The sequence below is a fragment of the Canis aureus genome, chromosome 11 (assembly GCF_053574225.1).
Source record: "Canis aureus isolate CA01 chromosome 11, VMU_Caureus_v.1.0, whole genome shotgun sequence".
In the NCBI taxonomy this organism is placed as follows: Eukaryota; Metazoa; Chordata; class Mammalia; order Carnivora; family Canidae; genus Canis; species Canis aureus.
Window position 1 is genome coordinate 3,555,023 of NC_135621.1, and position 13,655 is coordinate 3,568,677.

General features: G+C 53.3%; 2 protein-coding genes and 1 long non-coding RNA gene across 33 annotated transcripts in view; 1 reads left to right on the forward strand and 2 right to left on the reverse strand.

The window, feature by feature from the left end:
- Nucleotides 1-2,530: 2,530 nt before the first annotated feature.
- STAC3 (SH3 and cysteine rich domain 3) lies at nt 2,531-9,700 on the reverse strand. 3 transcript variants are annotated; one of them, XM_077913513.1, is made up of 12 exons: nt 9,561-9,700; nt 8,793-8,859; nt 8,255-8,519; nt 7,440-7,537; nt 7,152-7,224; nt 6,163-6,260; nt 4,601-4,667; nt 4,365-4,414; nt 3,975-4,060; nt 3,749-3,800; nt 3,522-3,659; nt 2,531-2,967 (listed from the first exon to the last, which is right to left on the reverse strand). In XM_077913513.1, the coding sequence occupies exons 2-12, from the start codon at nt 8,856-8,858 to the stop codon at nt 2,869-2,871; spliced, it is 1,092 nt and encodes a 363-aa protein (XP_077769639.1). In that variant the 5' UTR covers nt 8,859; nt 9,561-9,700; the 3' UTR covers nt 2,531-2,868. The 3 variants fall into 3 exon arrangements, with proteins under 3 accessions (XP_077769639.1, XP_077769638.1, XP_077769640.1); XM_077913512.1 differs by lacking the exon at nt 9,561-9,700 and adding an exon at nt 9,186-9,380; XM_077913514.1 differs by lacking the exons at nt 7,152-7,224; nt 7,440-7,537; nt 8,255-8,519; nt 8,793-8,859; nt 9,561-9,700 and adding an exon at nt 6,494-6,712.
- Nucleotides 4,245-11,809, forward strand: LOC144323257 (uncharacterized). The gene is made up of 2 exons (XR_013388683.1): nt 4,245-6,149; nt 10,652-11,809. It is a non-coding gene; the product is annotated as an uncharacterized LOC144323257 (long non-coding RNA).
- The window catches only part of R3HDM2 (R3H domain containing 2), a 164,606-nt gene continuing 160,574 nt past the window's right edge, over nt 9,624-13,655 (reverse strand). For 14 of the 29 annotated variants that reach the window (XM_077913484.1, XM_077913491.1, XM_077913487.1 and 11 more), the window contains 3 exons: nt 12,461-12,726; nt 10,671-10,763; nt 9,624-9,762 (listed from right to left, as the gene is read on the reverse strand). In XM_077913484.1, coding sequence (XP_077769610.1) covers nt 9,724-9,762; nt 10,671-10,763; nt 12,461-12,726 — 398 coding nt within the window. In that variant the 3' untranslated portion in view covers nt 9,624-9,723. Of the gene's footprint in view, nt 9,763-9,937; nt 10,764-11,691; nt 12,727-13,655 lie in introns of those variants that run through there. The other 15 variants (XM_077913508.1, XM_077913502.1, XM_077913494.1 and 12 more) reach the window with 3 other exon arrangements.

Consider the following 13,655-nt stretch of genomic DNA (forward strand, 5'->3'; position numbering starts at 1 on the left):
ACCGCGCGTGCGTCACACTGTCATCCGAATACACGCTGTCGCGCGGCTCACACCCAGGCACACGCCCCCGCACTGTCACGGAGACACACACACCTGCAGGCAGCGATGCCAGAGCAACACACTCACCGGCGGCTCTTCGTGATTCTCACACATACACAGTCTTGCAGAGACACGCGGAGATGCCCACACTCGGGTCACACCCAGCCGTGAAGATGGCACAGACACACAGACACGTCAAAGCACATATCCCCTAGACGCCCGGGCCTAAGCTAGACAAAAATGAGGGAGATTGGCGGGGCGGGGGTAGAATGGGGACAAGACCAACTAATCCGTCCTTAAGGGCCCGGACGCTCAGAGCAGCTTACACTAACACTCCTGCTCTGATATACGCACCTCCCACCTCAGGGCACAGGCACCCTCAGTCTCTAGGGACACGGAGGGACCCCACCAATCTGCACGCACACCGGAGCTGCTGCCAGTGCCCCCGGCCTGGAGCAGGCCTGCTGGCAGGGTGCTAGCTTCCTGCCTTGGCCCCCAGGGTGGATGGTGCAGACCTTGGGCCACTCGAGCCCAGCACCTGGGGCGGGGGAGCCACAGGGGATCACTGGTGGCTGCGCGGGGACTGCCAGGGTTTCCCATGCAGCCGTGCGGGGTGTGGAAGAGCCGGGCCTCCGTCACTCACTCGGGTCACCGTCGCCGGGGAGGCGGCCCAGTCCTCCCCCGGTAGGTCAGAGAGGAGCAGCCGCAGAGGGGCAGGGGCAGGTTGGGTCCTGGCCCCGGGGAACCTGGCCCCTCCTCCGGTCTGTTTTCAATTCAGTCCGTTCCTTGGCCCAGACTTATGACCTTTGCTGTGTGTGGCAACATCATCCATCACCTCGGCGGCGTGGCTTGCGGGAGTGAGGGGCGGTGGGGTTCACCCAGGGCGCCGTTGCCGCCGCCTCCCAGCAGGAGCCCTGCCCTGGGCGGCGGCCTGGGCTCGCGGGGGGCCAGTGCTGGGGGGAGCGCGGCCAAGAGCGATACTGGCCGTCCCCAGCCCTGGCACCCAAGCCCCGGCCTTCGGGCCGCACAGCCGGCCTGCCCGCTCCTCCCGCCCTCCCTCTCTCGGGCCCTTTGCTTAATTTCCTATTAACTGCTGATAAATCCAATTAAACCGCCGCTCTAATTAGGGACAGCTGCCGGCTCCGCGAGGCGGGGGGGTGCCCCCCGAGTGTAGGGGGAGCACAGCAGCTCCCTCTGCTTCTCGGCACCCCCACACCAGCATCGCCGCTCAATGAGCCAGTAAATTGGTTTTGCTTCTGCGTCGTGGGGGGGCCCTCCGAGGATCCGGCGGCTCTGGTTTTGAGTCCCCCAGATCTCTTGATGGAGACACGCGGCCCGAGTCCTGGCGTCGCGGCCCGGGACCTACGACCACCCCGCGCCGGGCCTCCCTGGGCAGGCGTGGCCCGGGCGGGAAGGGGGCGACCGGCGTGTGTGGCGGTCGGGGGCTGCCGTGACCTGCTCCTCTGCCGGCCCAAGCGCGATTACGGGGCCGCCGCCCCCAGGCGCCCGGGCCAGTCAAGGGCGCGGGAGCGGGAGTTCCCCGCGCTTCCCCACCCCCACCGCGCCTCAGCCTTCGGCCAGGAAGGGGGGCGCGGCCGCCCGGGCCCTCCTCTTCCCCAGCCCAGCTGAGCCTCTGCCCTCCCCCCGCCGGCAGCAGATGGTGCCCGGGCTCCCGCTGCCAACCTTGCCAGGCGGTGCCAACCCCAGGCCTGGCAGACAGCGGGCAGAGGAGCATCTCCTGACTGGCGGGCCGGCCCTCCCCCATCCGCCATCGGGCTCCAGACCCTGCCGGCCCGACCCCAGGGACCACCCCAGGCCGCCTCCCGCTGCTCGGCTCCCAGGTCCCCAAACTCCTCGTAGCCTTCAGCTCCCTTCCCTACACCTTCCCGCTCCTCGCCACCTGCCACCCTGACCGGGGCCGGCGCATTTGCATATTTGCATATGCAAACAATAACATTTGCATACGGCGCGCCGCGGGGGGGTCTCCGCGTGAGCCGCTCTGCCGGCCGCCCGGCGCCCTCGCACCCGGTACCTGTAGCGAAGGGCTGGGGCGGGGGCCGCGCGGGAGGGGTGAGGCCCCCCGGCCTCGCTCGCTCGGCTCCCGGAGGACTCGAGGAAGTGTTGCCATGGAGACGGCACGCACCCCGCCCCCTCCCCGGCCCAGGGTCTCCGGCGCGGAGTCTCAGGTTCGCTCCTCCCGCGCCCCCTCCCCCGCCCGGGCCTCCGCTCTCCAACCGAGATCGTGCATCGCCCCCTGGCGGCGCAGCTCGGCACTGAGCCGCCTCCGAGACGGAAGGGCGCTCCCCGCCGCCAGGTGCCGCGGCCGCCGGGGCGCGGGCTGGGGCTCCGGGCGGGCCCCCTTCGCGGACGGCACCTGTACCCCCACCTGCCACCGGCCTCAGCCCCGGGGGAAGGCAGTGTACCCGACGGTGGTGAGGGGACACAGCTGGGGGGGACCCGCCGCCGCCTCGGCCCCCAGTTAAAGAACAAATTTTGCTAACTTTTTTCAAAACTTTAATACATTCGCAATATTCGACAGTTCGCCTCCCACAGCCCCGGGCGCCTCCGGTAGCGACGCGGTCTTCCTTTTCCAGCTCTCACGGGCTGGGCCGGGAGGTCGCAGGCGAGGCTGCTCCCCGTCCCCGGCATCCCCGCCCGAGGCCGGGGTGGGGGGGGACACCAGTCCCTTCCCGGGAGCCCCGTCACGCTCTGCGGGCCTTCCCGCCCCTCCCGCCCCCAGCACGGCTGCTGTCGCCCCTTCCTCCCCAACCTCCCCTGGGCCCGCCCAGAGTGGGGCCTGGGTATCTCCCGGCCGCAGCGCCCGCGCGCCTAAATCTCCTCCAGGAAGTCGGTGGGGAACAGCCCCACCTTGCGGCCGGTGTAGACCTTGACGTAGCCGCCGGCTTCATCTCCTTTCTGGACCACGATCTGAATGAAAGATTAAAGGTTTAGGGAGAGGAATCAAGGGAAAAGGTAGAAGCGGGAGAGCAGTGGTGCCTGGATTTATGGAGGCCTATCCTAGCCCCATGAAGAGGTTAAGATCTGTAAGGAGTGTGGTTTGCCGAGGAACCCTGGGGCCTGGGATTGGACTGGGGCACCAGGGCTACCTGGTGCGTCCCTCCCTCCCTCCCTCCCTCCCTTTCTTTCTTTCTTTTTATTTATTTGAGAGAGAGCAGGAGCACAAGCAGGGGGAGGGACAGAGGGACAAGCTGACTCCCCACTGAGAGGAGAGCCCATTGGGGCTCTGTCCCCAGACCCTGAGATCATGACGCCAGCCAAAGTCAGATGCTTAACTGACAGAGCCACCCAGGTGCCTCTATCTTTATTTTAAAGAGAGAGCACAGCAGGAGGAGCAGGGGGAGAGGGAGAATCTCAGGTGACTCCACCCTAAGTGCCCAGTCCATGCAGGGCTCAATCTTCCCACCCTGAGGGGAAACCGGGAGTTGGTTGCTGAACCCACTGCGCCCCCCAGGTGCCCCTACCTGGTCCTTCTTGAGAGTGATCTGCCCTATTTCACGGTTTCCCACGAAGGATCTGGTCACTCGGTGCACACGCTCTCCAGCCCGGACCCGAATGATGAAGTTTGGAGGAAAAAATCCAACCTTCTCCCCTATTTTCCCCTAGAGGAGATGGCAGGGAGAATCAGTCTCTCGGTCTCAGATTCTAAAGTCAACCAATGTCCCACCCTAGCCTCAGCCAGTTCTCTTACCCGCCACCACTCCTCATTGGAATCATCAATGACTGTGATCTTCTCTCCAGGCCTGGGAGAGGAAGGGAGAGGCCTCTGAGATTTAGGGGGCTTACTTACCTATCTGGCCCAGGTCCAGCCCTAACAGGCTCCAAGCCCTGAGTGCCCCCCTTTCCTTTCCCATAGGGAGCCAGGCTCTCCCTCTCCACTCCCAGTATACCCCCGTCCCAGTCCTAAGGCCTCTCACGGGAAATCCAGATCGTCCTTCTCCAGGGCTTTGAATCGATAGAGAGCCACAAAGTAGTGAGACTGCTGGAAGCCAGGCTGCTTGTGCTGGGGGTGAAAGGAGGTGATGAGTCTCTGGGCTCCTCTGTCCCACATTGAGGGTCAGGAGTCCAAGGCAAGGACATTCTCCAGGCACACTACATTACAACTCTCTTCCAGGTCCCTGAACTAAGAGGAATCTGTTGTGTGCATGAGTGTGGTGTGTGTGTGTGTGTGTGTGTGTGTGGTGGAAAAGGCAGGTTAAGGGTGATGGGAACCCATGGAGTAAGTGTGAGCTTTTGCTGAGGCCCAGGTGGTATCGACCTGGGTTGGGGAGAGGATTGGGGTCCATGCAGGGAGAGAGGAGTCTCACTTTGTCATCAGGTGTCTTCTTTTCAGCCTTCTTATCCCCTTCAGGGTTTCCTGGGGTGGGAAACACCGACAAACTGTCTCTAGCTTCTGGAAGGTAGTCCTCATTCTTTTACCCTTCTGTTGCAGAGCCACTTTTATCTTCAAACACTGGCATACCCTTTGGCCCTCCATTCCCTGTACCAGAGCAGAGCCCCTGATCCTACTCCATTTCTAGGGATGGAGGTGGGTGACACTCACCATCCTGGGGTTTGCCTTCCTCTGGTCTGGCAGGCTCTGGCTCCTCTTCCATCACGGCTGCTAGAGGCTGGAGGGGGTACAAGAGTTAGGAAGATGCTCTCCTGGGAACCCATGCTTGCCCTGGCTCTCCAGCCAGGCCAGCCAACTATAGAATAATAGGATCTCAGGATTGGAAGGAGCCTTGGAGGAAATACCCAGTTCAACCACCAGCTTAATGCCTGAGCTTCCTGTAAAACATCCTGGCAGGTGGACCATCCACATTGTGCTTGAATGCAGCTAATGACAGGAGCTCACTACCTTACAAAGTAAGCTCATGCAATTTGAGGGCAATTCCCTAAATTTAACCTATTCAGTCTCCCTGTAACGTTTAGTCATCAGTCCTGATTTGGCCTCTGGAGCAACAGAGAACATAGTCCCTTTAAATCATCCCCTCCTCCATGATGCCGATTCTAGGATTTTTACTATGTCTGCTCTTAAAAATACTCCAGTGTGTAAGAGAAAAATGGGCAGCATGGTTTTTATAATTCCCTTAAGAGAAGAGAACCTGAGTGTGCTTGCCTTTCTGAAAGCAGTCAAATCACATTGCTAGGGCCTTGTAAGTCTTAGTTCATTCTACAGAAATCGTTAATTTGTACCCAACTTCCATATCAACTACTCAGAAGCCAATTCCTACAGTTTTTGTACAGTTGATTTCTTTGATCCAAGAGCAGACATGTTCATTTTCCTTACAAAACTTCAAATTATTGTTTTTGAGCTTTTCTTCTAGTCTCAAAATATTTGAATATACTATTCAGTGTATAAGTTTCCCCTCCTAGGTTTCTCACAGACTTAAGGGATAATACTATTTATATATTCATTTGTATCAATGAGGAAAATCTCTATAGATCAGTACTGAGGACCAACTCACGTTATAAGGTATCAGAAATCTCCCTTTAGCTAGGCACTCTCTAAAGGACCTGGATTCTTTGGGCATAGTCATTCATCCAATTTTAGGACTCCAACTAACTGTTATCCACATCAGTCCATCCTGGTTTTCCAGAAAGATATAAGGATATGCTAACAAATTCTTTGCCAAACTGAATGCAAGTCTATGGCATCACCAAACTAGTAACCCTATTACGAAAGGAAATGAAGTTGCTTTTGGGTGCTAGCCTAATGCTTCAGTTTCCTCATCTATAGGATAAGTGAGTAAGTTCAGATGATATTCATGGACCCTTCATGGCTCTAGAATTGATTGCTTGGCATGATAGGTTTGCTTCCCCAAATCCAAAAGCATGGCTCTTGCCTCTGTTGTCTAGCAATGCCAGGAGCCTGGGGACCTAACTTTCAGTAGGTTATGGTGCTTAATCTGACAATTCCAGAAGGGAGTTTCTAGAGAAAACACATGCTATGGCAGGAATTCTCAACCCAAGGCTCTCTAAAATTGCATGCAAAAATTTGTTGGGTTATGTGCAATTTTAGGGGAAGAGAATCCCTAGCTTCTGTCAGCTTTCCAGAGAGGAGACAGGACCTGCTCTGTGGAATCTCTTGGAGGGACCTCAAGAGGAAGGTATGGTGCTCACATTTTTCTTATCTGCCTGTCCTTTCTTCCGTTCCTTGTTTGCCATGATCACCCCAGTGCGCAAGGTTTCAAACACAGGATCATTGTGACTGGCCGCAGCTAGTGGGAATGGGAGAAGAAAGAAGCCATTACTGGGGAAGCAGAGAAAGACTTGAAGGAAAGAGAGACCTTCTAAGTAAGGGAGAGGTGGGATTAAGTAGACGGATACGTGTGTGTGTGTGTGTGTGTGTGTAGGATTAGGGTGGGGTCAGCTGGGCATATCTAGGTCATCAATCTATAAAGAGCTATAAAAACATCACTGGGAATGTAATGTGATGGAGAAAAATACTTACCAGCACTCCTTCCAGGCAGAGCATTATATGATGTTGGAAAGACAACTTTGCTAATAAGTTGCTTGGGAGTTGGGGAATGCTCACAATCACTATTCTCCTTTTAAGGAGAGTGGTCCTTTAACTGCTGGCTTTTCTGCTGAGTGGCATGTGCAAGCTGGAGTGCTGCCACCAGTGGGTTCTTCTTTTTTCCACCCATGCTCCTCATAAAGATCAGCCTCTCCTCCAAATAAATGTTGAGTAAAATTGTCAACGAATATGTTTGTAAGGGTTGCCAAATTATGAATCTGCCCAGGATGCCCACAGCTCTTGGTCTAGCCCTGAGACTGGTATTACTCTGTCACAAGGATGAGGACAGTCAAGAATCCTTGTTCTTACTTAGACATAGTTTTACATATGAAGAGCCCAGAGTTTGAAGCTAGGCAGATGAAGGTTTCAGTCTTGGCTTTGTCTCCTGCTAGTGGTGTGGAGCCCTCGCTAAATCTTATCTTCCCTCAGCTATAAAACAGGAATACTGACTCTGTATTCAAGATGGTAGGTTGAGCAAGAACCATGGGAAATAGAATCTTTCTGTTTCAGAATTTGGCTTCCAGATCTAGAGGTGGTGCTGGAACCATCTCTAGGCTTGCCCTTTCCCTCGGGTCCCACATGGAGCACTTACAGAGATCTTTGACACAAGCGTACTGCTGGTTGCTGTAGAGTGGGGAGCTATAGGCCCGGTGGAAACCAGGGGGCTGTAGGGTGGGATGGGAGAAAGCATTAGAGACAGCAAGCTATGGCCCAGAACCCCATCTCTCCCATGAGTAAACCCCTTCTTGGGGTAAGAGATGGGCTGAGAAAGAAAAAGCAGGGAAATGGATATGACGACTTGGGAGGGACGGAGGGACTGCAAGGGGGGAGTTGGCAACACATCCCCTCCCTTCCTTCTCGCTCCCCAGAGCCTACTCACGATCTTGCCGAAGCATCTCTGCATCTCCACATAGGACTGACAGTGCTCGTGGATGTTAGTTTTGCAGTTCTTACAGCGAAGCCCAAATTTGTTGTTGACTTGGGAAAAGCAAGAACATTTGGGTCAAGTTCTCCATTGCCCCTTCCTTTTTGTACCAGTGCTGCTACTCTAGCTCTCAGGTCCCTTTTTGGTCTAGGACCACATTCTCGGGTTTTTGTTTTTGTTTCTTTTTAAATATTTATTTATTCATGAGAGACAGAGAGAGAGAGAGAGAGAGAGAGGCAGAGACAGAGACAGAGGGAGAGGGAGAGGGAGAGGGAAAAGCAGGCTCCATGTAGAAAGCCCCCTGTGGGACTCAATCTGGAGACTCCAGGATCATGCCTGAGCCAAAGGCAGACAGATGCTCAACTGCTAAGCCACCCAGGGGGTCCCACACTCTCTTTCTAATGGTGTTGATTTTTTATTTTTATTTTTATTTTTATTTTATTTTTTTGGTGTTGATTTTTTAAAGATTACTTTTTTATTTGACAGAGAGAGAGCGCGCACGCAAGAGAGGGAGGAGCAGAGGGAGAGGGACTCTCCCCCTCAAGACCGGAGATCATGATCGGAGCTGAAATCAAGAGTTGGACGCTTAGCTTAGCCGGCTGAGCCATGGCTAAGCCACCCCTGAGCCACCCGGGTGCCCCTCTGCTAGCGTTTTCTTAAAGCTGCCTCTTGCTCCAGTCTGCCTGCTATACAAATGCGCCTCTCCTGAGCCCATTCCCCCACCTCCTGCCTTCAACATTACACTCTCTCCACTTCCCTTCGTGACTCACGCACAATCATCCGGGCACAGACATCACAGAACTTGGGCTTCTTGAAGAAATGATCTTTGAATTTGTGAGGCTTATCATTGACAAGCTTAGGAGGTTCTGGGGGTGGCTCTTCCTCCTCTTCTTCCTCCTCCTCTTCCTCATAGATGTAGTAGATGGGCCCACCCCCAGCTCCCACTGCCTCCCCATTGGCCTGGGGCTCTGGGGGAAGCTCCATCTCCTTTGTCCCGGGAGACTCCTTCCTGAATAACTGCTTCAGCCGCTGTAGCTGAGGGTGGAAGGGGATGGGGGAAGGGAGGAAACCCAAAGTTAAAAGATCTGTCATGCTCTCCAGAGCAGGTAAGGCTGACTACTAACTACACATTTTTCCAGTGTGGGCAAGGGGCACACCCCAGGATTAGGAGGTATTGGGGGATGCAGGTGCTGGCTAGCATTCTGACAACGGATGAGTCACATACAAGTGAGATTAATTCAAGCATTCTTGAAGGGCCGCAGTGGCTTCCCAGCTCCCCATACCCAGTGGTCACAGGCCCAGACTCACCCCACTTTGCCGAGTCTCTGCTGGGAAGGAGGGCTTAGAGGACTCCAGCACCTCCTTTTCTGTCATCCTGCAAGAGGTTGGACCCCACTATGAAATCTAATCCCTGACTGCTGTTCTTCCTGTCCTTCACTGTAGGGTGGTTCTTGAAAGGGAGATTTTAGGAGAAATTTGCTTAAACAGAAATCCTTTTACATAGGCTTATCGACAGATTCCATGGAGGTCCAGGGAAAAGCACAGCCGACTAAAGAACTTCCCAACCAGCTCCTGATATCCATCCTTCCCCACTGAGGGGCAACCCAAGTTGACAGCCCCAACACTGTTCAAAGCTGCATGGCTTAGAGATTTTCCTGGTTTCTCCTGGGAATTTGTGGGCAAGAGGGATGTGACACACACCTTCCCAGATCCCTTTTCTTCAAGAGGTTTAATGTGTCCAGAAGCATGCTTGGAGGGATGGGCTGGGAACATCTGTTCACCCATACCCCTTTCTTGAGTCCCGGGGGCCCAGGGCCTAGTTCCCAGCCTGCCTGTCCTCAGCTATTTTAAGTTTTCAGAGTAATATGAGCCTTTCTTTCCCTTACTACTCCATTCCCTTGACCCCACCTCCACCCCACCCTCCAATCCTAGCTCTTGTCCTGGAATAATAATTTCACTCCTAAAACCCCAACTACTCACAAGCAAGAGAGAAACGAAGACATTGAATAGGCTACAGATTGGGGAAGCTGCAGGGAGCAGTTCTGGCAATGGACAGAGGACGAAGAGGCAACTTACGTTTGGGATTCCCTAAGTCAGCCCACAGTCTGTGGAGGGAAGAGGGAGCCCCTGGGGTCTTGATGGTGGTGCTGGGGGAGGACTGGTCCTCTTCCTTGGGGGCTAAGCCCCCCCAGTACCCTCTGTACTCACACCGGCTACCCAGACGTTATTTGTAGACCTCCTAGTCTCTCGCCTTGGTGTCAGAGCTGAAATGACAGGGCTGGAGGAAAGTGGACAGCTGAGCGACACAGCTGACACAGAGAAATTGGACACGGGGAGGCCTGGGCTGGGCTGGACCCTAACTCCTCCCATCCCCCAGAGCTGCTATGCCCTGGTTTTTTTTATCTATGGTGTACAGGTCAGTTTTGGCTAAATTTAAGAAGGGACAGTGTCTGTTCATGTTGCATACTTCATTTAGGTGATTTTGGATGACTGAAGATAAAGATGAAATTGTAAACAGTTTTCCCCAAGGTCCAAATACATCTCCAATTCTACCTTCCCTGGACCTACTTTAGAAACTAGCTTTTGATTTTTCAGCCATTGGCTTCTTGTGGCCATGTGTTTTTACACCCTCAAGCACTCATCTAGCTTCAAACCTTTAGGAAGGAAAGAATTTGAATTCTCAGAGGTTTCCTATCAGCCAGACTAGACTGCATCCTTATCCAATAGTGGTGGGAGGGGTACCCTGCTCCGTCCTGAAAGGTAGTGAGGAACATGCATAGTACTGCTTTATTCCCTCCAGTACCCCAGGAACATCTTCCCTCCATTCTAAAATCTTGTCCTCAGGGTGAAGGGAAATCTAAGAACTACTGAAAAAATCCAGGCTGGGACTTCCATCTGAGGGGCTCTGGGGGATTGCGGGTCTGATGGTCAGGTAGGTAGAGATGGTCTTGTTCAGACTGGACAGAAGGCCATAGCTACCACACAGGGCGGGTTTTATCTTCAGTAAGTAACGTCTGCTTCCCCATGAGGATTGCAAACTTTTGGAGATAGGATAGCTGAGCCCCACACTTCGAAATCATTTTGATTCCCTGATTCCATCTCCCTCATCTGATGCCCCAGTATATGAACTTATGGGTCAATGAGATATCTGGCATCTTATCTCGCAGGGATGCAGCCTTCTCCTACTCTGGGCTGTGACATGGCTGAAAGAGAAGATACTCCCATCTCGGAGGACAGCCATTTGGATGTGGTCATGTAGTGCTGCTTTATCCCTTGTATCTGTAAGAAGTAAAGGATTATGTTGGAGGCTGGGTCAGACAAGCCTCAGAGGAGCCTGGCTAGAGATACTGCTACCCACACCCAAGAGATTTCCAGGGTAATGTGCTTTGTCATTTCTGTCACTGCTCTTTTTTCTTTCTTTAAGGGGTGGGTGAGATCGAGCAGGGCCTGCGGGATGGCTCTTAATGGCTTTGGTCTGACAGGCTGCACAACAACAGGGCTAGCTTTGAGAAGCCTCAGCGAGAGGAAAAGCTCCATCCATATGGGGTGGGTAACGTCTGCTTTTCACCTTTCTTCAGTTGCATAGGACAGGGACTGCTGAGTATGCCTGGATAATATGGGATCTCGGCACTGCAAGTTCAACTGACATAGCTTTTATTGTAAGAAACATCCACTTCTGTCCTACCATGCAGAACCCAATGGCTTTTGTATTAAAGAAGGACCCAAGTCCTCCATCCCTGAAGAGTTTTCAGAAGATCAGATTCTGGACACATATAAGGCCACCATCTCAACCCAGTTCTGGACCTCGCTCACCCCTCCCAGCTCAGCCACAAGGGACCCTAAAGGAGTATTCACAGAATTAACAAAATGGAAGGAACCTCAGAGGTAGGCCAGTGAGTCCAAGTCTCTTATTTTACTAATAAGGACTCAGAGGTCTGGAGTTGAGAAGTGATGTGTCTGATGAAACCACACTTGGAGAGTTAGGAGAGCCCAGAACAAAGGTCCCATTAGAGACCCAGCCATCTGTCAGAACATTATGTACAAGGACCGGGGTGGGATGCATGGAACAGTGTTAGGAAGATATGTGTGCATAGGCTAGGGAAAGCCATCCTATGTGAAACCCCTCCAATAGCTGTGGGATTGTACCTACCCAGGACCTCCAACCCCCACCCACACCAGGGCAGCAACAGAGAAACAGGGACTGACGTCCAGTGACAGATTTTTTTTTTATATTTAAAAACAAAATCAACCTCCCCCCAAATAACCCCCCAAACAAACAAAAAATCAGATTAAATAAAATTTACAGTGAATATACCCAGCAAACATCTGTATGTGCAATTAAATACTGTCTGTTACTGCGGCACGAACCTCAAACAAACAATATACAAGTGTTCTGGGAGGTGGGGGGGAGGCCCAAGTATTAACTCTTTGGGGTTTGGGGAGACAAGATGGGGGAAGTGAGAGAAAGGGGAAATCAATTTTGCTTTTCTTAATTCTGTCCATATAAATATATTCATAAAGACCAGAAACGAAAAGGGAGCTTGGGATGGTAAGGGGATTGATTGAATAGGGGAGTGTGGGACCCTCCCAATTCTATCTGACCAAAAATATGAAAAAAATTAATTTCATGGTGGGAGAAGAGATAAAAAATGACAGAAGAGGATGGGAAGGAGAGGGAAGCAAGGGGGGGCCAACCAGGGAAAATGAGGGGACCCATGGCGGGGGGGGGCGAGAAGGAGTCCAGTGCCAGTGTGTCTGTTCCGTCTTCATCCCCACTGTCTCAGGCTCCAGTTCAGTGTCTGTCACCTTCCTTTCTGCCTCTGTCCATGGTCTGTCAGGATCCCTCGATCCCCTCCACCCTGCTTCCACCCCTACTGTGCCGGACCCTTCCCCTCCTCCGTTTATTGGGAGCTGGCTCGCTCCAGGATCCTCAGGTCATAGTTCTTTTTGGCCACTCGAAGTTTGAAGCGACTCACAGAGTTGTTGAGGCGAAGGGAGGCATTCTGGGCAGCCAGGGGGCTGGGAAACACAGCCACGATGGTGTACAAGGCAGCGAGGTCCGCGTGGCGGCCGTTCTCAGCAGTCCCACCGTTGTCCCCCCCGCCCCCGCCAGGCAGCCCCTGAGCATCCTTGAGCCATTGAATCTTGGCGCCGGACATGGCGAGCTGAGTGAAGAGTTTGTCCGCCTCAGTCCGAGTGATGCCCTCAGGGAGATCTGTTACCTCCAGCACCCGGCCCAGTACTGGAAGGGGAGGAGAGAGGCCACGGTTATGAGAGGTAACTGTATGAAGGCCCAGCAAGCGGCCAGCAGAGAGGTCTGCAGAGCTGACCCAAGTCTATAGATGGCGTCCTCAAAAACTTGGCCTCACCCACTTAGCCCATCCCTCCTTCCCTAAATCATCCCAATACCCCACCATCGAGGCAGCTAAGAGAAGCCAAGAAATCTTTTTCTTTTCTTATACCAAGAAGAAACTGGGGATCAGAATCCCAGCTTTCTTCAGATCTGGAGACCTACACCTCAGTTCTTGCGCCAAGTCAGTAGCCCAATCTGAAATATATCCCACAGTCGTCTCCTTGCCAGAGGCTGGCCCAAAGAGATCCTACTTCCTTATCATCTAGGGAAGTCCATTTCCCTGTCTTTCCTTGTTTAGCAAACCACTCCAAGTAGGGGGTAATCTGAGAGATCTTGTATGCCTAGTGGGGAAGGCCTGCAGGGGGATTACTCCCTCATATTCTCTTCTCGAGCTTCTCCTAAAGGACTAGGAGGACTTGGAACTACCAAGGCAGACATTCTAGATTAGGGTCAGGACCACTCCTACAAGACTCTTTTGTTAACAGGCTCAGCATCTCCCACCATTGTTATACTCAATTTTTATCATCACCTTTCCCAGGACCTGAAATGGCTTAATAAGGAGGACTGAGACACTTCAATTCTTCAGTTTCTTCTTGCTCTTGAGTACAAAAGGGTCTTCTTTCTTTCTTTCTTTTTCTTTTTAGAGATTTTATTTATTTATTTGAGAGTGAGGGAGAGAGAGAGAGAGCGCGCACAAGCAAGGGGAAGCAGCAGGCAGAGGGAGAGGGAGAAGCAGACTCCTCACTGAGCAGGGACCTGGATATGACCTGCGCTGAAGGTAGATGCTTAACTGACTGAGCCGCCCAGGGACCCCAAGA

Excerpts from the sequence above, each read along its gene's own strand:
- STAC3 (XM_077913512.1), bottom strand. The coding sequence starts at position 9,232 with ATGCTTCTGGACACATTAAACCTCTTGAAGAAAAGGGATCTGGGAAG. Across the intron at positions 6,261-7,151 it reads CGCTTGTGTCAAAGATCTCT|CTGCGGCCAGTCACAATGAT; the intron begins GTAAGTGCTCCA and ends CATTCCCACTAG. Across the intron at positions 3,660-3,748 it reads CCAATGAGGAGTGGTGGCGG|GGGAAAATAGGGGAGAAGGT; the intron begins GTAAGAGAACTG and ends CATCTCCTCTAG.